Source organism: Bombus vosnesenskii, unplaced genomic scaffold (assembly GCF_011952255.1).
Source record: "Bombus vosnesenskii isolate JDL3184/JDL3185 unplaced genomic scaffold, Bvos_JDL3184-5_v1.1 scf7180000013264, whole genome shotgun sequence".
In the NCBI taxonomy this organism is placed as follows: domain Eukaryota; kingdom Metazoa; phylum Arthropoda; class Insecta; order Hymenoptera; family Apidae; genus Bombus; species Bombus vosnesenskii.
In genome coordinates, this window is record NW_022882924.1 from 10,431,979 (window position 1) to 10,459,323 (window position 27,345).

At 37.2% G+C, this 27,345-nt stretch overlaps 1 protein-coding gene across 2 annotated transcripts in view; it reads left to right on the forward strand.

The window, feature by feature from the left end:
- The window catches only part of LOC117237775 (plexin-A4), a 425,345-nt gene that overhangs the window by 309,037 nt on the left and 88,963 nt on the right, over positions 1–27,345 (forward strand). For both annotated transcript variants that reach the window (XM_033502106.1, XM_033502115.1), the window contains exon 3: positions 11,431–11,613. In XM_033502106.1, the coding sequence (XP_033357997.1) occupies positions 11,431–11,613 (183 nt within the window). The remainder of the gene's footprint in view (positions 1–11,430; positions 11,614–27,345) is intronic.

Here is a 27,345-nt window from a genome sequence, read left to right on the forward strand (position 1 = left end):
GTGCTATTCGTTTAAAACAAAGGTTGAAGAAACAAACGAAGAATTTAAGTAATACAAAAATTCTAGAAATTATCATTGTCTATTCGATAAGTATACAAAAGACGGCATTAGAGAGTCATAAATTTTCAACACATAATGTATATCCTCAATAACACATATTTCTCGCTATAATACTAAATCTGTGTAAATTAATGAAACAAACACCATATTATAATTGAGTTTAGACAACTGTAAACGAAGTACATCATATATGTACATACTTGCATCACAAAATTATCCACTGAATGATTAATTGTTTAACAAAGTATACTATTTGACATTCCTTTAACCATGCCATAGTTACCAGCACATATCATAGAACACTCCTTTCTTTAGTTATCGGTATCGTCAGCTACATTCTTCTCTCTCGCTATATCCAATTTCCCCACAGTCGAATAATCAACAACTGATAGCACAGTAGCCTGACAAGCAGACAATTTAATCTCAAACTTCACGTTACAATAACAAATTCGATAAATCTCAACAGGCTATTTATACGACTATTGTAACGAAGCACATTGATATTCGAATGACGAAGTGATAAGTAATTTTACGTCGACTAGGGAACTGACGCGTCTTGAACAAGATACAGCTATCCAGAAACCCCCTCTACTTCCTCCTTATCGTGACTTTTGTATTGTCATTGGATTCGCCGGATGTTTGTGGTGATAAAATTTGTCCCCTTGTCGGGATATCCGGCTGGAAATATGCGGATGGACGAGCCGCGATGTATGACAGCGAAGAACGACGAGACGACGGGAAAAGAGGGATCCGAGAAACTCGCGGGAAGATAGAACGAGCGGAAAAGCTGAGAAGAAGATTGCGGGAAAAGCGTATCGATCGGTTGCGCGTGACAGACGCTTTTCTCGAAACCGCAATCCTCGATTACAAACCCCCGCCACCATGGAAACAAATCTGAAGCGTTTTCCGACGAGCAGAAATTCTGTCCACGCGTGGGTGGAGGCGAAGATAGTCGGCAAAGAAAATGAAGAGAAAAACGCGGCGATAAATTCGCTAGAATTTCCAACGTTTTCATTCGGTCCGCTGCTACGTACCGGTATCAATTTTTCTCTACTTTTTGTCCTTCGTTTTTCCCTCCTTTTTATTCCCCTACTTTCCGCTTTTTCCTTCCTTTTCTCTTTTTATTTCTTTGTTTCATTTCATTTTTCGCGTTTCTCGGTTTACGGTATCACGAGAATTCAATTAACGCAATTGCGGCGAATTAAAATCCGGGAACCTGTTTTAGATTTTCGCCGCTGCCGCTCTCTCCAATCCCCCGTTTGATTACGATTCGTAGCGTTTTGTAACGAGTTTTCCCCTTCATTCACCTCTTCCCTCTACCCTCCAGACTTTCCCCTCCCGTCCGTCGATTTTGCACAATTTGCACTTGAACGTGCTTTTGACGTAAACGAAATAACGACAGCTCGAAACTGCCCCCTCCCTTACCCGCTCGCTGGGAATTTGTAAAAGCGTTCTCGTTGCGCCGGAGAACGCGAACGGGAAATGAAGGCGGGAAAATTAATGAACCGGCCCCTTTCGATTGTTTCGATACGGAGATTATGAGGTATAGCGAGCTCTGTTTTCTTTCGCCGCTTCTCCGTTACACGCCACAACATTATCCAAACCGTTCGTGTGCTGTTGCTATCAGAGAGATTCATCTTCTTTTGACTGAATAAAAAGTAAGTTAGCAGAACGGTGAAGAGAATACCAAAATAATTGGAACACGTTCGTGATTAATTACGGGGAACGAAATATTCCGATTAATATAGTAATATCTGTATCTATCAAAGTTTCGTAACATGTATGAAAGATATGAATTTCATGAGATATTGTTCAATTATTTTAACCGGCTTGCTCGATAATTCCCTATAAGCATTTCTTTATGGCGAATATTCTCGATAACATTAGCGAACCTGTGGTTGATTTTAATCCTTCTGACAGTGTTTGCTTATCGTTAGTCAAAAAGCCGAGTTTTCTTCTCTTTGTAGGTTTTTAACACTCCATGCTATCCTCTTCTTTCAATGACATTTTTTGGATTTACACTTTCGAAAATTCAAAACATATTCAGACTTACTTGACGATATTCCTATTTATCTATATAATTTTTTAAGTAATTATCAAGAGGTTTTTTCTAACAGCAAATTCTAAAAGCTAAAAGTAAGGAGAGAATAGCATCTTAAAAAATTGGAACGTCTCTTTTTGTTTGAAATACCTTCCAGAAAGAAATTTTAATTTATTACTTATGTCGCACTTTTGTATAAAAATTAATGTGCTGTTAATTTTGTAAATATGTAACACCAGCGTGTTTTAATTGGGGTTCCACAAACTTCGTCGGGTTTGAATTGGACGTCAGTAATTAAGGCCTAAAAAAGTGTAAGTTATAAAGTAACGATACAATAAATCACCTGTATTACCCATAATTATTAACAACCAATTATTATGCCGTCACTTATTGCTTTCACTTTTCTTAAACCTTAATTAAGGCCAACCGGATTCTTTCGGTCTTAACTACCGACATCTCATTTATCTAAACGAAATTCTATCAAACTCCGACTAAAACATACTGTAATTAATATTACATATTTATCAAATTACTATACGTGATATCGGTACCAGTCACATAAAAAGTAAATTGCTTCGAAGCTCCCTTACACTATGTCATAAATAACTTACCCCCAATTACCCCTTTTTTAAACTCGCGAGGAAATAAAACACTTAAAAATTTCCCTTGCTAAACTTCCTAATAGTCGCACAAAAAGATGATTTCTCCTGTACTCCTGGTTACTTACTTCGTTATACTTCGAACCACCCCGTCTTCCCTCCAATTACAGAACTTTCATCCGCGAAACTTCTTCCTGGATGTTCCTCGTCGAATTTACCGCGGCAAGCGCAAAAAAGCAGACGTAGCATCGTGATCGGTGTACGCGTCGAAAGTTATCCGTATATTGACGTCACTTATAGGATGTCGCAGAGTTGACGCATGATAATTAGCCGTGCTGATTAGTCGTGGACGCGCGTACCTACAGACGCACGACGGGGTAAAATGTCACAAGGCCACCATCGAGCAACGCCCTACCCTACCAGCATTAATTGCGCGTTCTACGATTCGACATGCCTTTGACGTTGCATTTCAGTTATCGTCCTGTTGATTATATTTCCTTTCGTCATTCTCGTACTTTTCTTCTTTTTCTTTTTTTTCCGCCTTGCTGATAAAATTCGTTGCGTGGCATAGGGGCGTCGATTAATCCTTTTTCTTTCCTTTTTTCGACGTTGCTAACAGAATTCATGGCATAGTATGCAGGGGCGTCGATTATTTCTTCTTTTCTTTCGCTCTTTTTACGGAATTGCTGGCAGGGTTCACGACGTGGTATAAGAATGTCTCTTCCCCCTCTTTTTTTCTTTTTTTCAGGATTGTTAGCAGAATTCATGATGGTAGTATAGATATGTCGATTACTTCCTTTTCTTTTTTCTTTCGAGATTACAGACAGAGGTGACGGAGTTTATGATATGATAGAATGATGCCGATTATTTCTTCTTACGTTCCGCTTTTTTTCGCAAACGCTGACAAAGTTCATGATGTGGTATCAGTGATCAGGTATCGTTTTGCTTTTTTTTAACTTTTTTTTGGGATTGTTAGCAGAGTCCACGACGGTGATGTCGATTACTTCCTCGTCCAAGTCCTAGTTTCTTCTTTTTTCTGGGATTACTGACAGAGTTCACGATGTGGTTGTACGAGTGTCGATTATTTCTTTTTTCTTTCCCGTTCTTTTTTGAACGTTGCTAGCAAAGTTCACGACACGGTATAAAACGATCAAATATCTTTTTGTTTTTTAACTCATTGTTTACAGTCACATCGTTTTCAATGTTCCTGATTGGAGGATAATTCTGAGATTTTACTGTCTTATAGAAATGTCGATTATTTCTTTTCCTTTCCTTCTATCTTTTTCTTTTCTTTTTTTTTTTTTTTTCTTTTGAGGTTGCTGACATAGTTTATGACACGATATAGTGACGATTACTTTTCTTTCGTTTACTTCTCCTCTCCTTTCTTTTTATTTTTTCTTCTTTATGCTTCTCTTTCCCCGGATTAACGATAGAGTTCGTAAAATAGTATAGAAATGTGATCTTCTCGGCACTATTAGCAGAATTCATGATATCTTTCTGATTATATCGTTTTTCTTTATCACGCCGCTGCTTACAGAATATATGATGCGATATAAAGGTGTAGGAAGTGTGTCGGCGCTGGAAGGAGATGGACCAAGGGAACATAGCATACGCTCGATTCACTCGTCGCGTCCGCTTTTATTTCGACACAGTTTCACGCGGCATGCGCACGCCAAGAGACCGGCAAATGAGCGGCGTTCGTTAAATTTTAATGAAGTCCCTGCACGCCGAAGCTGAATTGTTTGCCGGTTACAGGTAAATCAGATTTCGCTGGAGTTCGACGGCGGCATAGCGCGTCGCTGAAAATAATTAGAGGATTCCGGGATTGTGTATAACTTTTTTTTTAGTCTTTCCTTCTTTCACTGCGCTGGAACAGAATTAAGAAGTGGTATACGAGAGATTCCATCGTTGACTCGGCCGTTCACGTGAAATTACGTCTTTTCATAAGCAGCTGATGTCTCATCTCATAATGATGTTCATAGCGAAACTACGTAATTTTATTAAAAGGCGGAAAAATGTAGAGATACTGTACGAAATTATAAATGAACTCGACATATTTACAAACTAGATCATTTTACACGATGCGGGCAGCGTTACTAGGTAGAAACTTTCTAAATCGTAAATTACCAAAATTAATAAATATCGATTGAGGAAACACTAATTGAAAAATTCAATCGATTAAGAACGTTAAAACGAGGTTAAATTGATTTTTGATGAAATGAAGTCACGTTCGATGTAGTTTGCAGAAAGATCGAAAGACCAAAACAGGAGTTTTCTAATTATTCTAATTAATGTATTTAGCAAATCAGTCCCTGGTGCTTGTGGGTTTAATTGCAACACGAAACACGAATTCATTACATTAATGAATATTAAGCTAACAGAAAATATAAAGCTGTAGCGTTGCATCAACTGTAGAGAAATATACGTAATTTATTTCGTTTCCACACTTTGTGCACGCAAGCTTTAATATTCGACGTTAATATTGACATTACAACATTTAATGCTATTTAATATCGTCGCATTTAGATATACTTTTAAGCGTTACCGTAAAGTAGATTTCTCGCTTGAAAACGCCGTACTACCGAAATGTTAATAATTCACAAGCTTATATTTATTATTACGCGCATACATATGCATAGAATATAAGATAAACTTATTCCACTACAAATCTCTATTTAAATTTAATTAATTCGGCTATGTGCATAAAAACATGAAACTTTACCAAGCAATTACCAAATTAATTAATAAGAAACCTCAACAAACTCATCGCACAAAAATAATCCCAAAAACTCGATGTACCTCGATGCTCTTTTAATTGATCCAATTACAATCGCGAACACTTTTGCCATGTGCATATGTGTGGATCATTAACGAATAGAAAACGCTTCACAAACGGTTCATACGAGCCAGGATATCCTAACATCGATAACTCCGTTAACTATCGAGAGTTCTCTGGCGGATCATCGTATTTAATGAAAAGCCACGGACAAACGATCCTGCGAGTGCTCGTAATCAAACGATTCCCATTGAAACAGGACACGTGTAAATTAATCACCGTATCGCGCGCACGTGCACACAGCTGCGCAACCTTTACTCGCCATTTTTACCCGTTTGCTCAAAGAAATAAGAAATAAAATATAAAAAGAAAAAAGAAGGACAAGATAAAGAAAGGATATATTCCAGACCATTCGGTCGACTCGTTTTCCCAGCAGTTCGCGAGAAGCGAGTCAGCTAACGCGTCGTTACTCCAATTTTCCGAGTTAAGGCGAAAGGGAGAGGGCAGAAGCAAAAAAAAAGGAGCAAAGAACGCGTAGTAACGAGCCTCCATTTTGTGTTGATGGCTGCATTAGGCGCATTTTCAATAGAGAGCCTCGTTGTTTTACCATAACCATTGTTTGTTCGAGCCTGGCTCTTTCTAACGGAAGGAAGAAGGAAGTTGGCCGAAGATGGAGAATTCGATGGAAGAGAGAGGAAGAAAGGTGGAACGTGGTGTTGCGAAGCGAAAGTGTACTGCAACGCCCCTTCCGTTAACGTCGGCGGCGTATTAGCACCAGGAATGCAAATAATTGTTCGGTGCAGTGTATACAGGGTGGCGAAAGCAACCCTGGAATGTAAATAGAGCTGACTTGAGAGTGGTCTCACCGAAACCGGGGCTTTCCACCTCTGCTCGTCGATGTATTGACCTCTCCTGGTTATGTGAATGTGTGTGCGAAGATTTCAACGTTTTAGCTCGTCTGTGAGAAAATATGTGTAAATATGGATGTATGTGTGCGGCGAGGTATGGGCGAGGGTAGCATCCCCTGTCAGTTTGCTCGGCATTCGTAGAACGACTCATGGAAGAGTTTCTGCTGAATCAACTGAATCCCGGCGATGGTTTGACTTTCATTAAGCCGCCGGCTAATTCGCGACGATTTTCAAGACAGTTTTTCTTCTTTTCTATTTAATTGGATAGGATATTGAACTCGGATAGATTGATGGATCGCTTTAAGGTAATATTAAATGTTCTTGATTTTTCTACTGTCAAAAATAGTGTATTGATTTTTTTTTAGCGCAACCGTTTTAATTCTTTTTCCTGTTTATATAAAAATTGAAAATTATTTCGTCATTTTCGTACTGTCTTAGGTTTGTGAAACGTCTGACAAAATTTTGGAGATACTTGTCAATGCGTCTACTTCGTCACGTGATGATTTCTTGAAGCTGCGATGAAGAAATCTTTTATCAATGAAAATGTATATCTTCTGATATTTTTATAAAAAGACATAGCGTAGTGACGTTCAACGCCAGCTATCCCAGAAACAAATACATCCATTTATCGTTTAGTTAACTGACATATTGTATTGTATTGCATCGAAGAACTATATAAATTTAGCGATACTTACGAAAATAGATACAACAGTTTTCCAGACGTATTAACTTCCGCAAGAAAACCACCGTACAATCCACTTTATCGTCTTCTCTTTCTGTCTCATAAAAAAAGAGACAAACATTTTCAGCATCCCAACTTTATCCTAAGTTGCTCAACTCGCGACCTGCGAAATTAATCGTAACTTCAGCGCAATTAAATCAACGTCCCCGGCCATGGTCCGGAAGAGACCAAAACTCGGTGCTCCTCCCGCAACAAAAAGCCGCGTGGCATTCAACCAGACTGTCACGGCGAATATCACCGCGAAACTGGAGACGATTTCACTGAGCGAAGGTACGTTCGAAGTTGGAAGGAAGGAACTGCAAGTCCGCGGGTGGCGAGAGACTTCTTGCGCTCGTCTGAAAGCAACGCAACGAGAGGAAGGTTCGGCACCAAGGGCAATAAAGTATCGCATCTGGTCGCGCGACACGATTAATCGCCACTACGCCGCCAAGAATTAATTGTCGACACTACGATAATTTATCGTGGCTTGGTTCGCGGTGATATTTCACCAGCTGAATACTTTTCATGGTTTCCGCTCGCGAACGATAACCCACGATAACCTTGTTTTCCCGTAATGAAAATCACGTCCAGAGGAAATCACAAACGAATCAACGTCCTTCTGTTTTTCAAGCATCTTTGAGTTGAAAAAACGAGCAGAGGAACGGCACGTGATAAGGGACGATGCTGCTTTCTGTCGTTCGTCGTCACCTCGCATGGTTTTATTTGTATACTCGTGCCCATAATCACCAAACATTTGCTTATTTTGAGAAAAATAATTGCTAGGACGTAGATACGACTTTCTGAATTGATATTCTACTGTTTACGAGTTACTCGGTCAAATTAAAGTATATACAATTTTATGCTGTGAAATGACTGTGCTGATGCAGTTGCTGTGAATAATTATAGACTCAAACACATTTTCGGTATTATTTCTTTAATATCTGCAAGAGACATGACTGACTATGCCTAGATATGTTAAGTGAAATTGCTTTTGTAAAGCATAGATAAAACGTTATAGAATATGAGGAAATGTTACATGGCGAACTATTGTCTTTTATAGCCGAAATAAAAGATAAAAGGACAATTTTTCGTCAAGACAATGCTTCCATTCATACAACCGTCACTACAAAAAAAGGTGGTTCCAATATTTTGGAATACAATTATTACTATGGCCAGCATTGACCCTCAAAAACCTGTAGGGAATTCTAGCTAGAAAAGTTTATGATCAGAAAAAGCCACCTTTGGGAAATATCGTTGAACTTAAAAAGAGAATAAAATCTGCATGGACGAAAAACTTAGTATATAGTGAATAAAAACGTAACAAAACTAACGTTAAGTTAATATTTTTTCACAGCCGAAAACACAATTTTAAGGAACATTTCACTTTATCTAGACTTAATAAGAAAACGATAAGAAAAGAAGAGATAAAAATAAGAAAACTTTGATTGTTGTATTATATTATAATATGATATTATATAAACGGTTTTGTCAGTTTTTGTTTTAATATTATGAAGAATCTAAAAATGGGGTTGAGTTCATATTTGTTCACGACAGTGTATCTGTACATACAATAAGACAGTAATATGTCTGTACATCGAGTAAAAAGTAAATAAAACAATCATCCAGGAACAGCTCGTAAGCTACGAAGTCGAAAAAACTAATTTTTGGAATATTTTTATCTGTATTTGTTTGTTTGTATGTTTGTACTCGCATCACGTAAAAACTACTGAACAGGTTTGAACGGTGTCCGGGAAAGAAAACAGGCTATGTTTCATCTCGATCCGTTTTACAGAAACTGATAAATAGCCGTAGCATCTGAATTGCATGCGCTCTCCTGTTTGGTAAAAAACAAACAACGATGACTATCGTTTACGTTGTATTTTCTCTGAAATCGAACCTTTTTATAATTTGATATTTTATTATTATTTATTATTCGTTAATACAAAAGATACGCAGATATTTCATTCATAAAAATTCATCTGCTCATAGATTGTTCCATATATTAATATGCCATAAAGTTAGCATTTACGTGACAGTTTAGGCTAATACGAGTGTTTGCTTTAATAATTGCTATATAATTAGATCTATCAGAAATAACCAAGCAGACATTTCTTTATTAGGAATTGTATCGTATTTATAAATTAATTCCCAATAAGACATTTCCTCGTCAATACAGTGATATATTTTATTGCCAGTACAATTGCGTACCAATACTTCCTATAGCCATCGTAAATCAATAAGATGTGCATGCCTTCCCAGCTATGAAATAGTACACGCGGGATTCACACGGTCGTCGCTGTGAACTTATCATCTGGCGATTTAATCATGCCGCCGCAAGGTCTCTACGATTAGAGATAAGAGGGTGCAAGGTATGATAGGAAGAAGCTATTTATGCGTACGATGTCTCTATTGCTTAGGAACGCGGAATCTAATACGCGATTTCCGTGATTTGATTTGCGGTTTGGCCTTGGTTAATATGAGAGAGTTGATTAGGAGAATTGATAACCTTATGAGGTAAAATCAGATAATTGAAGTTTGAAAGATTGTAAGAGTAGGTTTATAGGGATATTATGATAGATTGGATTTTTTAAGATGAATATTTAGTAGTAATACAGAAGAGGATATAGCATATCGATTTCAATGATCTTCATCTATGTTTCCGAAGTCAATGTCCTAAGTAATTTCACATATACTAATTCCTGACGCTTGGCTTTAATTCTCAAGAGATTTTATTATATTTATTTTTTAATTTTTATTTTTAATTTTAATATATTATATTCATTTTTTAATATAGATTTTATTATAATTATTTAGTTTATAGGGATATTATAATAGATTGGATTCTTTGAAATGAATATTTAGTAATAATATAGAAGAGGACATAGCATATCGATTTCAGTGATCTTCATCTATGTTTCCGAAGTCAATGTCCTAAGTAATTTCACTTATACTAATAGCTGATGCTTGGTTTTAATTCTCAAGAGATATTATTTTTAATAATAGTATAATTAATGATAGTATTACAAGTATTTTTAATAGTGTTCATTTTTTAAACATTTCGCTAAATTCGGTTAGATTTGAATGAAATGATTACAACTTCTGTATATTCAATCATATAGTACATTATTGTTGCTATTAACTCTGAAGATAATTATATTAAAATTCAGACGAATAATAATGTATTTCATATATTACTATGTGATATAACTTAGAAGATCCTTAAGCTGTAAGATCAACGTTTCTAAGAATAGCTTAAGATTAACGTAACGTATAAAAAAGTTCTTGATAGAAGCGTGACATTTTTCCCAGTTTCGCGATTTTCCGTTCGCATATTCATTTACCTTGATACTTCTTGATTTAGACATTCATGAGTAGGAAAAGTTCGGATCTTAATTAAAACTTGGTAAACTCGGAGCTTCTTGCTGCTTTTTAATAGCCGTTGACATGTCAGAAACTTAGAAGACTGTCGATACTCAAACAAAACTTTGCAAAATCGATAACCGATGTCTCTAGAAGCTTATTTTTATCGTCCTCTACTGAAAACTTTAACGAAGGAAGGAGATGATATTTTTGACTGCACGAGTTTGTTAATCCGCGCGAATATAGATAAAATAAATTTTAAATATTCACGAGTGACGGTGCATTTAGTCTGTAAATATAAAATAAGGAGCGCACCTCATAACAAGCGCTATTAGTTACCGTTGTTTGTCATGTAAACAGTGTACATTACAGCTAATTGCTTCACCTGTTACAATCTTCAGCGTATAATAATAAGTTGCAATTATTATTAATATACTTGTTTCACGGTGAAAAGATTCATAGAAAGATACGCTGATTAATGTAACATAGCGTTTTGTTCCTGTTAAATATCTTTTGAAATCTCAAATCATTATAAATTGCTATTTTCCTATTTTCATGTGCTTAGATTTAAACATCTTTGAAGATCTCTTAATTTTCATATTCGCGTTACTCGATCTTTCTCGGTTTCCAAATTTTTTAATTTTAAAAATCTTCAAACTTTGAAATTTCTTGTTTGTCGATATACTAAATTGTCAAATTTTTAAGCTATTTCAAATTTTCCAATTTTATCGTTCAAATTTCCTAATTTGAAAATTTTCAAATCTTCTAATTCTACATTCAATTTCTAACGTCCCAAACGTCTTAACTTCTATATTTTCACACTCACATCTCTGAAACTTTCAAAACTAAAATCTTCAGAATCCAATATACAATAAAACACATATATAGTCGCTCGTTCCAAATTTCTGCTCATGGAATCAACAAACTCCGAACTGACGACGATTTCGTTTTATCTCTGATTACAGAAACTGCAAACGATTGGCGAGGATTTCTGCGGTCTGGACGTGAACACACCTCTGGGAGGCGAAGATCCGATGGAGGGAACCCCTGTGCTCACTTTCGATACACATCTGACGGCGGTCGCTGCTACCTCGACCGGCGACTACACGGTCGTCTTCGTGGGCACGAGCGAGGGTCACCTGAAGAAGGTCAGTGCACGATACTCTTTATCTCGTCGATCGAAGAAGAGCAAGAGGCGCTCGAACGGTACCGGAGCTGTTTCATTAGGCCAACCTTGTACGTTCGTTATCTGCTCGCTGCATATTTTCCACAATCTAATTCTTCCATAATGACCCTCGACCAACTCAGTATTTTTAACGCTCTTTGACCTTTCACCCTGGACAATGCGTCGATTCTTTACATTGAAGCCACTGCTCTCCGCGTCGTGTTCTATTTTTTTCCCTTGTACGCTTGATGTTTCTACCGCGAGTGGCTCGTTTTATAAGCCCTTTTTAATACAGAGAATCGTTATAATGATACGAATATAGGAACGTGAAATACAATGAAAAAAAGGTGGCGAGTGATTAAGAATTTTAAAATATTCATTTATGTCCTTGTAAATGCCAAGCAATATTTTTATATTGAAAGTTCTATTTCTTGTTCCATAATTTAACGGGAAATAAGTTTATACTAATCTCTCAATTTGTATGCATCCCTTTATTGTCTTTCTTTTTCCTCTTTTCATTTTTCTTTAAGTCTGTAGTGAATTCCATAGATAACTATTTTAACTTGTGGAATCTTATTCGTTAGATGATACTAACCTGTTTCATTATAGAGCACAATTAGTAACATAGACATCTGTCCACATACATTTATTCTACTTGCATCTTCGGAGTAATACGTAAAAAGTAAAAAATAGTACATGCAAGATTAATTATCGTACAATGTTTGGCACGATACATAAATGAAAATAAAAGTAATTCTATATTACAGAGAACGTATACGTTTATTTTATACATTTTCCTAACAAATAATTACTCGAGGATATTTTTGTCTTGTATTTAACTATATTGCTCGATATTGAGAACGAGTTAATCAACCTACAGTAAAATTAGATAGAAACTGTGCGTTAAAACAGAAACATCAGAAACAGTCGCAAAATCTGGTGACGTTCAAAAAATTTCATTTCATCCTGCAATATACGCCCTTCGTAGTAAAAAAGAATAATACATTCCTCACTCAAAATTTTCGGATACGCCGACCTACCATTTCTCTCACAAAAACTAATCAGAGTCAGAATGGAAGCAGCGAAGCAATAAAATCAGCGTTGTCCCGAGTTACGAGTGGTCGAACTCATTGGATTTCCATACCGCCTCTTGTTCTCTTTCGGCGTAATAATTAATCCCGAATCGAGCTGACGGCAGTGGCGCCAGCAAAAGTAATCACAATAGATATTAATGCGAACGACAGAATCGAGGTTATAGTGAAATCCGCTTTCTACCCGCGTTCCATTAGCCTGCAGGTTAGCCATTACGGAATATCGTTGCTCGCGAAGCGTTAACGCTTAACGAACCTAATGGAGTCCCGTGGACCGGCTCGCGAACTTCAACAGCTTCGAAACTTCAGAATAGAAACTACACTAGCATATCCCGACCTAACTTACCTGATCGTTGCGCTTTCCTCGTTGCGTTTTCCTATTTTTATGAACGTAACTAAAGAAACGCAAGCCAGATGGAAATTTGTTTCGTTTACTAAAAATTGTAATTAGACCGCGGATTTCTACGTAAATTCATATTTTTGATACAGTTAAAAGCGTGGAATTTCTACCTCGGTGGAAAATTGCTTTACTTGTCAAGTATCGTAGAAAACATTATACGTTAGATACTTTATATATTTTTTCACATGATACGCATCCCTTGCAATTTTGTACTTTGAAATTTATTACAGATGAAATCCGCAGTCTACTTATAAGAACTACCTTATTTTGGATATTTTATACACTTTTGTATGCCATCGTGTACATTCTTTTTAATCGTTGAATTAATTACCATTAAACCGCGGATCCTTATGCATTTTTCTATCTCTACGAACATAGGTAATGGGATCTAAATTGAAATTTCATCCAATAAATATATATACTCTAATAAATATTGTACTGTGGACATTTTACATGTTTTTTTGCATGAAAATCTACAAATTTTCAATAAATATAGAAAAAATCCACAGTCTATTCGCACGATTATTCGACCAAGAGATCGTGAATCAAACGCGTGTAATGCGAGCCGTGTAATTGGCTCTTGGGTGATACACCCGAAAAAGAAAAAAGTACGTTGGAAAGAGGAAATTACGCGAGACGATCGCTGGAAAAATGATTCTGGAGTGTAGTTCGGATCGTTATCGCGGTGGATGCAGTTCCAGGAACGCGATATCTCGCGTTGGCCCTCTCGAATCTGTCGTGATTAATCACGATTATCCTAGCTAAATCCTCTCCGATTTCTTCCGGTTTCTCTAACTCGTTACGTTGCTCGCCGATGCTTTATTTTCAGAATTATGTTACACGATCTGGCTGGAAAACGTTGCAGCAGAAATGTGTAGCCAGAGTCAAAAGCTTTTTGGGCATAAAGTATGAGAGCTTTAGTGGGGTTTACCCTTAGCGTATCAAGCTGGGATAATCAGCGTTCTTTTCCAAGAGGGATCTTTAAGTTGCGCACGTTCCTCGAATTTGTATGTCTCGGTCTTGGACTCGTTTTAACTCGCAAAAGGAGTTTTAACACGTTGACCGCCACGACACCCGTATTTCTGTCAGTTTCTGGTCAGGCCATGTAACCCATATTGGGGTGTCGCTTATTTGACTACTTGCGAAGGATCGTTGTAGGTATTTGAAAAGATATTCCATAATAATAAATTGTTAATTAATAATTAATTGTAATAATAGTTGAATTGTTATAAAATAAAAATACGAAAATGGTTTATTAAAAAAATTATTTAGAATGTAAAAATTTAAAACATTCTATAGTTGAGGTTGGTCGGTACAATTTGGACAATAAGTTGTTGTTTTCTTCAAATTCTTTTGTGCCTTTGTTCGGTCCATTCGATGTCTTTTATTTGCATAACATAGTTTGCATGCGCGTCTAATGCTTCTTCCGGAATCATTTTTCCGAACGGCGATATTATGCTGACTCCGTCGAAGACAAGGATTTTTTGTATTTTCAGACAACCTTAATAATTTTGCAACTAATAATTGTCTAAATATTCTAATATTTATATTGTTTCTTATTGCCATTTTGTAAACCGTCAAAGCGTTTACAACAGAAATTCCTAGAAAGAATTGAATGCCAAGTTTTCTGTACCATTTGATTCCTTTTCTAATTGTGGTGGCATAAGAAACCATTTGGTTGGAATAATCTATACCACACTTTCCTTCATTATATTCAACAACAGTTAGTGGTTTTAATGTTGCGAACAAATGAAACGAAAGATCATTCTTGAGATCATCACTTGAGCGATTCGCATTGCTAAAATATCGATGGGAGCACCTAGCAGAGAACGCTTGGTACTGCTGTACGCGTGGCCTGACGGAGATTTCTTTGAAAACACGCGTGGCGGTCAACGTGTTAATGCGTTTGCTCCTTTAGCAGTGGTGGTGTAATTTTTTTTATCATTTATATTTCACAGTTATTACATATTTACACAAAAATTGTACATCTTGTAAATGTGTATCTTTATATAAAAGATAGTAAACCTGTTTGTTTTAATCGTTCAAAGGTAACAGAGAAAATTTAATTAGTTTCTGTATTAAATTTAAGTTTAGTATACGATCGAAACTTGAAATTACAACAAGGATGATTATTCCATACTTTCCTTAAACTTAAAGAATTTCTTAGCAAGAGAGAAATACGGTTGTTCGAAAAAGACTCAAACAATCAAGACATCTTTGGTACAAGTTACATTTTTCCACTTTTAGCTATTCCTAAAAATCTTCACTAAAATTCCTGTTTCATGCATGTATTTGTTTAAAAATAAATTTCTTCACTTATTATATACTGTACATACAGTGTCAAATACAATGTCTTGGAGTCACTGAACAATACCAGTGTCGGTACGTCTAAGGAAATTCTTATCTTTATCAATCGTTTCGTAATCATAGACTTGTCTCTTGCTTAAAAAAAAGTTCAATCCTTACAAAGACATTATTTACACATCGTCAAACAAATCCTAATTGCAACCCATTAATTCCTTATACTCTATACCATTAAATTGCAATTTTTACGGGACAAATAAATAAAGTTGTATATGCCCGGTAGGCAGATAGACAATTTAATAGGAATCTGTTTCAAAGTGATTTACAAAACGACGAGCAAAAACTCCTACGATCGATTACATCGGCAATATACGAGCTTTCAATATTTCTTTCCGATTCGACATGACGAACGAAGAGAAATTTAATTGTTTCAACTGTGTGTGCAAACAAGAGAGGCGCATCGCGCAACAACATCTCGTTGGACGATTGCAATAGGCGATTGCACCGAGAGTTACAGGCTAGTCGCTTAATGACGAGCGACTATGGTCACCCTTAGCGGCGTAAAGGTTAATCACGATCGCCGGGGCTAAATTCGCGCCGATTTGTTCCGCAATCTCGCGTCAGAACGTACGCTGTCCCGGCGTTAGATGATTCGAAACGCTGGGATGGAAAAGGAAACACGCTTGCAATGATCGCAAGATTATGGATCTGCCTGGTGGCGTTACCTCTCTTGGTATCGTTCCAGCACGTTGTATTTCTAGGAAAATCGCGCCGCGGATTCCTTCCAATTAATCACAATTACCGGCCGAAGCCTTCTTCAATTTGTTCTGCAATCTCCTCGCGTTGAACGGTTGATGATCGAGCTCTATGAGTTTCTGTTGGAAGATTCGATGATAACCACGTTGGATTACGCGTGTTTGTCCGCTTGTTTCGTCGGCGATTTAGCTTCGAATAAAATCCTCGCCTGTTTCTGATTAATTAAACCTGTGACGATTGGCTGGTTTCGGTTAAATCTATATTTGCAGAGAAGCAGTAACATTGGATGCTTTAATTTTCGTATGGCAACTTGAGAAATGTTTCGTTTAATGTATAAGGGCATGTTGAAATTTAGTGTTTCTTTCTAATCAATTAACACTGTGATGGTTAATTTTGATTAGATTATATTTGCTGAGAAGTTCAGTAACTTTGACTGTTTCATTTTCATATGGTAGGTTAGCAAACACTCAACCGAATGTATGCGAGAGGATTTAAGAATTTAGCGCTAGTTTCTCATTAATTAACACTGCGATTAACAGTTTTGATTAGGTCATGTTTGCAGAGAAGTTCCGTAACCTCGAATAACTCAGCTTCAACTTGCAAAACATTCTACTGAATGTATAGAGGGCTTCAAAATTTCTATCAGTATATACTAAAGTTCGACCGAAGAACCGATACAGATTTTATGTATATAATGCGTTAGATTATTATTCAATTATTATTAAATATATTATATTATTATATTTCAATGTAACTTACGCGCACAGTACAACGCAGAGGTTCGATCCAGATTTTATCCAGGAATGTCTGTAGAATATAACTCACCCTGTATATCTACTCTCGACTAGATCACGATCATTGAATCAATCATAAACCGGTGTCGTTACTGCCTCACGACTTTTGGCGGTTACGCTCATTAACGCGTCCAAAGAAAATGCAAAACCGCGGCTGGAAAATCAAAGACGACGCGCAAAGAAGCAAGAGCAAGAGAATTTATCCTGCAGAGGAGGCTTCAGGTCCCGGGGAAAATTTGCAAGTTAACGAAGTTTCGCGTGGACTCCGTCGTTATTCATCGTGATTAATTAAAGTCGCCTCTGGGTGGTGGCCGCGGATCGTCGGTCTTCGATTATAATTATCTGTGTGCAAACGCGAAAGTCAAATAGCTCCGCGAATGAGCGCAAATACCGTCGTGTAAATTCGTTGAAAGGAACACTCGCGGCTCCGTTGAGAATGCGCCACGTTAGACAGAGGTAGCCTCTTCTGGTCGACCGTCCCGGCGATTCGAGGCTATTAAAAATTTATCCACGGCCACGGCGAAATGTTTGATGCCAGGGTTAACCGATGTCTGAGGCGAGAGTATTAAATTTCAAGAGAGGGCCACGAGAGAAAGCGAGAGAGAGGCTAAGGAAACGCGAGCGATTCGAGGGTGGAAACGCTTTTCGGCGTCTCGCTTTTGATCCCTGGCCGTTGCTCCGCCTCGCGCAATTAACTGCTAGCGGATTTGCCTCCCCTTTATGATAGCAAGGATATTCTGGAATTATTCCTTTGCTGTTTGAATAGCTGAGGACTTATTTTCTTGATTTCTTCAGTTCCCTTTTTCTTCTTTTTGCACGTAGGTGCTTAATATTTTAATTATCTACGAGAAGCTAATTCGCGTTCTATATGAAATAACGATATTACAATGTGAAAAACGTATTTTCGCGTAATTTAGCTTCTAATCATGAAATCGCTGATAGTCTGTTGATTTTACTTTCTCCTGCAATTAATTGTTGCTCCGTCAATCATAATAAAGCTCGGTTTTCTCACTGCACTTGCATGAAATATCAAACGCAAATTGGCGCCAGTTATTAAGTACAGAGAATGCGTCGGCAAGAAATGATTTTCGTATCGTTTAAGCGGGCAATTATGTTGCAATTCGATCGTCGGAGCGTGAAGACCCGTTATCCTCCGATGCCAAGTAAAATTGCAATAAACATTCTAATTAGAACGCTCTTATACCCGCGATTAGCGAGTACTATATTATACCATGCTATTATCGAAACAAATAAGTTTGACCTAATTAGACTAATTCAGCGTGTATTAAAGGGAAACTCGATATCAAGATGTCGCGTAATTTTCTTCTTCTTCTCCCTTTCCGCCCTTTTTTTGTGTGTGTCTCAACAGTGGTTGCTGCTTCTTAATATAAATTCCACGGGGACCGAAGGGAACTTTTTTAATTAGATTTTCATTCTCCACGGAAACTTTCCTACTTATTACTTTATCGCGCAACGACAGCATTTTACTCGAACGTTTCGTCGTCGTTAATATAAATAACATCTCCTGTAACTTTGTAATTGATAAGACCATTCGAACAAGCAGATCCTCTAATTAATTCGAGCACGAAAAAAATGGAACAAGTTGAAAGACGACGATAAAGGCCCTGCGAATGAAGAAAGACGAGAAAAGGACGACGGATATTTTGTACGCGTGTCCGTGATGAAATACCGAGAACAAAGAAGTAAAGTAAACGAGAAAAGAAAGAGCGGGAGGTAAAGACGGTTGAAAGAATAAAAAAAAATGGTACGGAACGACGGAGAAAATAATGCACGAAACAAAGCGAATAAGAAACAGGAAGGAAATGCGGGCTAAGAACAAATTGCTGAAAGAAGAAGAAGGAAGTAAGCAACAGAGAAACAAATTAAGAAACAAAATTCCCTGTTGAAATTGGTGCACGTGAATATGAAGGCTAGTAAAATGAATTTATGACGACGTTAAGCTTTCTAATCTCTAAGGGAAAGGGGATCGTTAAAGATATTACAGGTTACTTGAAAACAGGGTGATTTAGTGTACACGTTAACATGAACATAGAAACTGATAAAAATGGTTGGTCATCCAACGCATATGTTTATGTAAAATATTTTCATTGCTTTGTGACGTTTATAAAGACTAAAGATGAAAAATAAAAGCGAGAAAAATGAAACGTCTGCGATAAAGACATTACTCAAGTTATTAAATAGCAGTAAAGGTTTCACGAGATTTGAAAAAGTAATTGTTCTAGAATTTAGAGGCTCGCATAATAAAAGACTCATTCGATCATAACTATTCTCCTATCACCACTGGCGATTGCAAAAAAAAGGTTGCAATCCTCGATTCATTAGTATATAAATTGCATATCTACACTGAGCCTATCACAACCACCAAATTACCTAACCAATCAGAGTGTGCGCAAAAATTCGTCGATGTGGCGAGTAATTCAGCTCTAACGTTGCCAAACCGCGTTCAATTAACGCGAATCCGTTCTGTTTCATCGCAAACGTATATTTCGTTTAAACGCGTCTCTTTCAGCTCGCGAAATTCGTGTTTTCCATGGTGCGCAGCGATTCTCAGTTCGAACGTGTCGAGTTTATCGTTGAATTTACGGGTTCGATTTTTAAGTAATCTTACAGAGGTCGATTGTTCTTTTGTAAATTTAGAGGTGGATTCCCGCGAGGTGCGATTTTAACGTTGCTTTCGGTTGATTCTGTTCGAGCACGTTCCGTGATAGCGACCGTTTAAAACGGATGTTTATTGTAACGGATGCCCGTTAGTATTATGGCACAACTGGTAGCCGCTTATCGACGGCGGCGAGAGTGGCAAACTGCTCCTCGATGAATATTTCAACGATATTTACAGCGTAAATGATCAGGCGTAATTCGGTTCTCGGCCGAATTTCGATTACCAGCATGATCCTGATAGTTCTCCTGTCGACATGCAACGTTTCCTTAAAAGGAGACGCTTGGATAAGAGCGTTTTGAGCATACTTGCTGAGTATAATGGTTAACCCTTTCAGCGATGAGACGTCCGATGACGCGCGTTTATTATATGTTACTTTGCTTATCCATTAGTAAATTGTGACTTTTTATGGAAATTTGTGCCTTTATGAACGTGAGTGAAAAGATAGAGTTTAAATAGAAATTTATTTAATCTATTGGAAAGTATATAAAAATATAAAACTATATAGAATTATGTAAAAGTTATATCTACTTTGGATACTTTGTATATTTTTGTGTAGTATATGTATTTTGTACGTTTTTGTATCTTGAAATTTTGCATAAATGCATGAGAATCTGTAGTACAGTTATTAGGATGAAACACACGTTGAATAATTTTGCAGTTTCGATAGAAAATGAATCAATCGTGCTTGTGCTTCAGATTACTAGAAAATTATACTGTGAATATCTGTAATTTCTTTCTTTTTATTTACGTAATTTATCGCTAATAAAAATAGGAAATTATATTGTTACGCATGAAGGATTAGTAATTTTTCTAAATATACGATACATTACAAGATTCATTATATTAATAGCGGAAAGAAGATAAATTTTGTTAAATTATTAGATAGTTTTGGGGTGTGTAAATTGGCACTTTTTAAGTGTATTATTACATTTAGGAAAAGATATGTATTTAAGAGCCGGAATTTTAGAAACAGAGCTTCCAATGGTAGAATACTTTATTGGTAAATTACATGAACGAAATTCTGGTCGGCTATAAATATAGGTTCACTGTCTTCTTGATCGTGTTAAGGGACAAACACGTGACGAAGTTACATTATCTCTCGACACGGTATCGTCTATCTCGTTATAGTTTCCTAACCCGTTGAAGCCTCGTCGCGAACTAGCGCATCGATATCGTAACCCATATCGATATTGCTCTTCCTGATTGTATCGTCGCCTTCGATGCAACCCAGTCGTGGACACTTCGACGAATATAGATTTCCCAGTTTGTCCTTCGAGAAACATTGAACGCGTACTGTACAGTTAATTTACATGACAAACACAGCTGATAGCGTTGTCAGTATCCGCCTTAATTTAAATATACCCAGTCCCTTGTTTCAGTATCTATAGAATAGGAATTGCTGATTCTCTTATCTAAAGATTTTTCTTACATCTTCTCTTGTTACAATGAACTCTGAGTGATCCTTATAAATTTGAAAATTTTAATTACAATGCATATTCAAGTGTAATATGTGAATTTTGATAAAACTTCACGGATTCATAATATAATCAAGAATATTAAATATATATTTCTTTTTATCAGCAGTAATAGATGCACATTTACTGGCTGAAATTATTTTTCATCCATCTTTAGACTACTTTTAATTGCGAAATTTTGGAGTCGAACAGATCTATTTTTCGAAACATTAGATCATTTCATAAGTAATTTTCGTATGACTAGATAGAAATAAGAATTATTTGTTGACAATTGATGAATCCTTCCACACTTTCTTTTTTTTTTTTTTTTTTTTTACAATTCTTTATCTTTCTACATCAAGTTTCCTGATCCAACTTCATAAAATTTCAACAGTAACAGTTGCCATTGTTCTCGACTTAACTCTCACAAAAGCCGCGTTATTTGTGAGATAACTCCATACCTTGAAAGCTAGTAAATCTCTAAAGCCTGGGAAAGCTTCTCTATTTTCTTCAAACTTAAGGCAATTTGTGACAATAGACAAAAAAGAAAAAAACAACGCGATACAGTCGAAAATGATCGAAAGAATGGATCAAGATTAAACCATTCACTGGAATGAAATCTATCTTGTCCGACTTCCAAATCTCATCAAGCTCCCCATTATCTACGAGTCATTTAAAATTCTTCCAGCCATTTACCAAAGTATCGTCTAAACCACGCAACATGTCCACGAAGATACGTTCGTCCGATCGGAGTTAACTTAATTCAATATTTCCCGGCTACCTTTCAGCAGGCTTTAACTACCAGTTGATTTACTCGCGGAGCGCCGTGGACCAAAACGACGCTCGAGCAGCGACCGGTTCTCGCGGCCGGATCGCACGACAATCAAAGAAATAAACGGAAGGGGCTTTGCGGCCGAACGTTGCCTGCGGACGTTTAAATACCTCCAGGATAACCTTTCGCCGCGACCTCGGGTCTAAGCTACGGCCGCGTACGCGTGCAACGGGCCCGATCATTAATTAATACCTTCCGGGACGGGGCGAGTCATGAATCAACGCGATTCAGACGGCGTGGCGAACCATTCGGCGGCGTCTTCTCTTTGGCTGTTTCTCGACTTTTCTCTGCTTTTCGATCGACGATGATAAACAATCCATCGCGGTACACTTATCAATCAGCCGGAGGCGTTATCCTGGTCAGTTAATGCGCTGGATTGAGTCGAAGAATGGACGACCTTGAAATTAAGGGTGAAGAGCGAGGTGACGGAGATAATTTTCTTGAGAAGTCGATGTCAGATATGAATGGATAGAGATGTAAGGCACTGTTCGTTGATTAGGATTCTGACTTTTTGCATTTGCAATACTTCTTTGCTTTTATTTATTCGCTTAAAGAAGTGGAATTTTGCTCGTGTGATTTATTAATAAAGAAACGAACGAACTTTTCGTCAAAGTATTTGGTTCTCGAAGAGCGTGGGAATTTAATGTTTCGAGTGAGTCATCTTTTAATATTTTTATAATCAGGAAACTAAAAGTTAACGGAGATAAATCCAATTTAGGTTGATTTTAATCGTTGCAAGTGTAAGCTTATTATAATGATATTTGCTTAAACAACGCGTATATAAAGAAATCGTAGTATCTAAGAAATTGAGAATTCGAACAAATTGACAAATCAACTAGCTAACATTTTTTCATCGCGATAGAAAGTCTTCTACCCTCCTACTCTTCTTCTAAAAATCTTAACATCTAAACAACGTCCCGTATCATAAGTTTATCATGTTTCATATACTACATGATAGCCCGTTTAATCTGATATATAGGTTAAAATTTCTAGTTCTAAATACAAAAATACCAATCCATAGAAGCCCAAACATTGACAAATCTATGCATGCAGAATGGAACGAAAAATTCGAGTAATAACATCTAAAGAAACAAAGCAGGAAGAGATACAATTCGGGGAGAAACATTGAGAGGGCGGTAGAGAGTTTAGTTAGTCGCTATAATCCTATTGAATTAAGGATGCACAAGGCAGTTTCCGTCGTACGTCTATCGCGATCACCTAATTGCCGGCGCGTCTTCCGTCGATCTCTTAATTAATGCGCGTCTTATAGTCGATCCCCGGGCGGTTTGCGGCGCTCGACAAAGAGCAAATCGGTCGATCGATCTATCGATTCGCCGGGCGGCAGACCGCGGACCTTCGTTAACGGGGATAATTAAGCGGCACGCTGTGTGTACGCACGTGCGTTTCGATATCGAACAATGCGAGATTCCGCGACCGGATTGAACCGCCCGCTGCAGACGGGATCCGCGCGAGAAAGAGGAAAGATATAGGGACAAACGTACGAAGAGAGAGAGAGAGAGAGAGAAATTCGACGAGCCGTGGTTGATACGCGGCACAAAGGCAGCCGGGAATGGGCTTCGTGTTTCCGGAAATGGAAACAGGGGGACGCCTGTAACTCCTGCCTCCCCTTTCACCCTGTTTGAGAAGGGACTGATAAATTTGGACGAAAAAGAGACGGAAACTAACGGTGAATGTGATGGTTCACGGTGTCTTGTGTTGATATATTCGTTTTGGGGATGAAAGTGGCAAGAAGAAAGGTGAATATGGAAATTTGTCGGGGAAATTATTATTATAGGGGATGATTAATTGGGTGGAGATTTCTGCCGCCTGACAAAACCACGCTGAAATGGAAATAATTCGAATAAAAAATTAAATTACTCGATGGAGATTGTATCGCATGTTTTCGTGTGCAGCAACGTTTCGAGAATTAGCTTCGAGAATATCTTGTATTCGTTTAAAATGACGCGTATTAAAGCAACGAGAAGATTGGTGAATACAATGTAAGGGGATTAAGCAGAAAATCGTTCAAAGAAAGATTAATTAATAGCCATATTTTGCAGAGAAAACGATTTGTATAGAAGAGATACAATTGTGATAGGTTGTACCGACTATATAACGAGAAGAAATGATATGAATAAAATGATATGAATTAAGAATAAAACGTTAAATTATGGAAAGGATGAAAGAAGATATCCTGGTGAATCTAAGAATAAAGATTAGATGATGGTAAAACACTTTGTTTATACATCTGCTTATTTCTAATAAAATGAGGAACAGTAATTACCTTTGTGAGTAATAGTGATCGAATAATAATCGAAAGGATCAAAGAAGATTAATATTCCGATCGGTAAATTCACAGATATTTCGGTGGAGGGATGCGAAGCCAAGCGAGATGAAATATTCGGCACGTTTCTCTTTGTTTCTCTTATTACCATAAACTTATATAGAATCAAAGCTGAAAGTTCACTTGAAAATCCCGCGGAGTCTCTCGACTTCCGTGCGGCGGGAAAGTGTTTGTTTTCGCGGTTGGTTCGTGCTCGAACTTTTTCCTGTCGGCGTAGGAGGAACGGCAAAGGGAGAAACTGGCGTCGCGGCAAAGTTGAACGCCGACCCTTATGAATTTTATGGAAATAAAGATTCTATTCTTAACGAGGTCCGCTGGAAGTCGAGCGTGCGCGACTGAATATTTCATCGTTCCGCGTGACTGTATAAAAGTTCACGAGATGGAATGTAGCTACTCCCAAAGATTGAAGCAAGTTGAACAAATAAAACGGCAGAGGAATCTCTGTATTGCGTATGAAACAAAGAAAATGCCGAGTCAAACTGTAAACTTTAACCCTTCCTGTTTCACATTTGGTATACCCATCATACTGATTTATGCCTGTTAATTTCAACGGTACCTTATAGGTTGTCTAGATTTCACGTCTGTCAGTATATTCATGCGGAACGAACGTCGCTCGTGAATAGATTATCAGTTATATTTATAAATTAATTTTACTGGTTTTTTATTCTAAAATCAATTTTATTAATTCTTTATTTCAAAGTTAATATTATTAATTGTTTTTGTGCGTAGGATATATTTATACATCCTTAAAAATGATCAATTTGTAATACCTTATTCACATGTACAGTTAAATAAAAATGATAGGACAGTTATTATATTTACTTCAAATTGGAAATGTTAATATATATATATATTTTTTTAAAGATGTTATTGTACATTTTAAATCATTACCTTCTACAAATTTAAAATTCTAATCGGTCATTTAAAGAGCTCATAACAAAAACGACTGTCGTCCATTCTTATCTGTTTATAAAGACAAAAGAATATTCTAATATCTCTAATTTCTGTCCAGGACACTCCAATTTTTTTCAAACAAAATATTCATCATATAACACAAGCGCTATAAACGTATTTATAATTATATCACAGAAGAACTCTATTCGATTAAATAAAGTTGTAGAATATTATACATTTTTATATCCGCAAAATGTTGTATATATTTCTTCCACATTCACCAAAGTCGTCGCTAATTACACCAAAGTATCCGAAACACGCGCTCTTTTCTTTCCCCCATATTTGTATTTGATATTTTGGTGACATACTTCACCATGCGAGAATAAAGTAAAATTCGTGTTTCGTTAAAATATCCACGAGATGGAAATGGTGCAGGGCGGTAACGGTGAATTAATCCGTCCAGCGTTAGGCCGAAAATCGACAGGAATGACGCGTGTGCGCATCGTGGATTAATTCATGCGTCCATCAAACGAGGGGCGATGCACAGGGATTACGATTAATAATCACGACGGAGCTGATCTCGTGTCGATCGCTATTAATAATTGTTTGGCCGATGATCGATCCACGGAAAAGAAGGAGCGCGTTTCGAGGGAACGATATTCGATCAATCCGATTGCTCTTCAATTAGGACGATCCATCGAATACTGATAAACGTTTTGGGGCTTGATACATCATGCCCAACGACGATAATAATAACGAGCACGTTATATAACGGTCATCGTATTATCGGCGTCGCAAAAATGAGAGAAGATCGCGTCGCGCTATTAGCAACGCATCGATAGTGGGACTAATCCCAATGGTAACAGTAATAATCCAATGAAATTGATTATCGAATACCGATGTTCGATTGAATGTATGTGTTTTTGCGCGTGTGTGTGCGTTTGTGTATGTGTGTATGTGTATGTGTGTGTGTGCGTGTGCGTGTGTGCGCGCGCGCGCGTATGTGTATGTGTGAGAGAGAAAGAGAGGGAGAAAGAGGAAGAGAGCGCATTACTGTGAGCGCTTTGTTGCTATTAATGCAAGGCTTTCGCGAAACTGGCATAGAGAGAATATGTATGTATTAACGGGTTATTATAGTTACCGGTTAAAATGATTATAGAAAATTGATGATTAATTTGCGGCCGATGGTTCGTTTCGATATTAGGATTCCCAGGGATTATTGGTTTGCTGGATTTAATAGGCTTTCTAACGGAATAAAGTCTTTGCTTCAGTTTTTGGTAATATAAAAGAAGTAATAGAACTGTCTGGCTATTTATGAGAGGGAAATAAGTCGATTACTGTACACCTCGGAAACCTTTCAGAGTGGTCTCTAAAGTTTCTCTCTCTCTCCCTCTCTCTCTTTCTCTTTCTGTTTCGGTATTGCTTTATGTTACAGTTCTGGTTCCAACTTTGTTTCAGAAGAAAATTTACTTTCGTATTAATCAAATTTAAAATTGTAATATTGTAGTATTAGCTTTTCTGTACATTAATATTGGGTATATTCTATGGAAAGTGGATGTCGTGGCATCGATGCATATGAATTCATTAAAAAATCCGAGAATGATTTGTTGAGAGATTACGATGATACTTATTGCCTATTGGATGAATTATTGGTTCCTAGTTAGATATCTATAGCTTTATCCGTTATATTACTTTTTCTTAAATCAAATTTCCAATCACCAGACTTCCCATTGACCAGACTATATTTCGAGGAGATAAATCTGAGAATTTACTTTTCACAAACGTTATTCCTTACTGTTCGAATTTACGCCGTTGTTTAATTAATTTTCTTCTTTGCGTCTCAATGAAGCACACATCTGACGAAAGATGGTAGCGGATTTCCTAGAATCGTAATTTTTCCATAGAGGGATATTTACTATGCAATCTTCCGACCTAGTTTCAGGCTAATATTTGAAGTACGTTGAGTCCAGCTCGGTGTATTTAAATGTTCAACAGAAACGGAATACGACCAAGGGGAAACTATCCTGATCGAATATGCCTAGTCATCGATTCTATCCTCCTCCCTCTTTCTCTCTCTCTCTTTCTCTCTCTGAACCCATAGGAAGGATTAAAAAAGATTACAGGGCGACGCTTTATATTAAAACGAAGCAAAGTAGAATCGAAGAA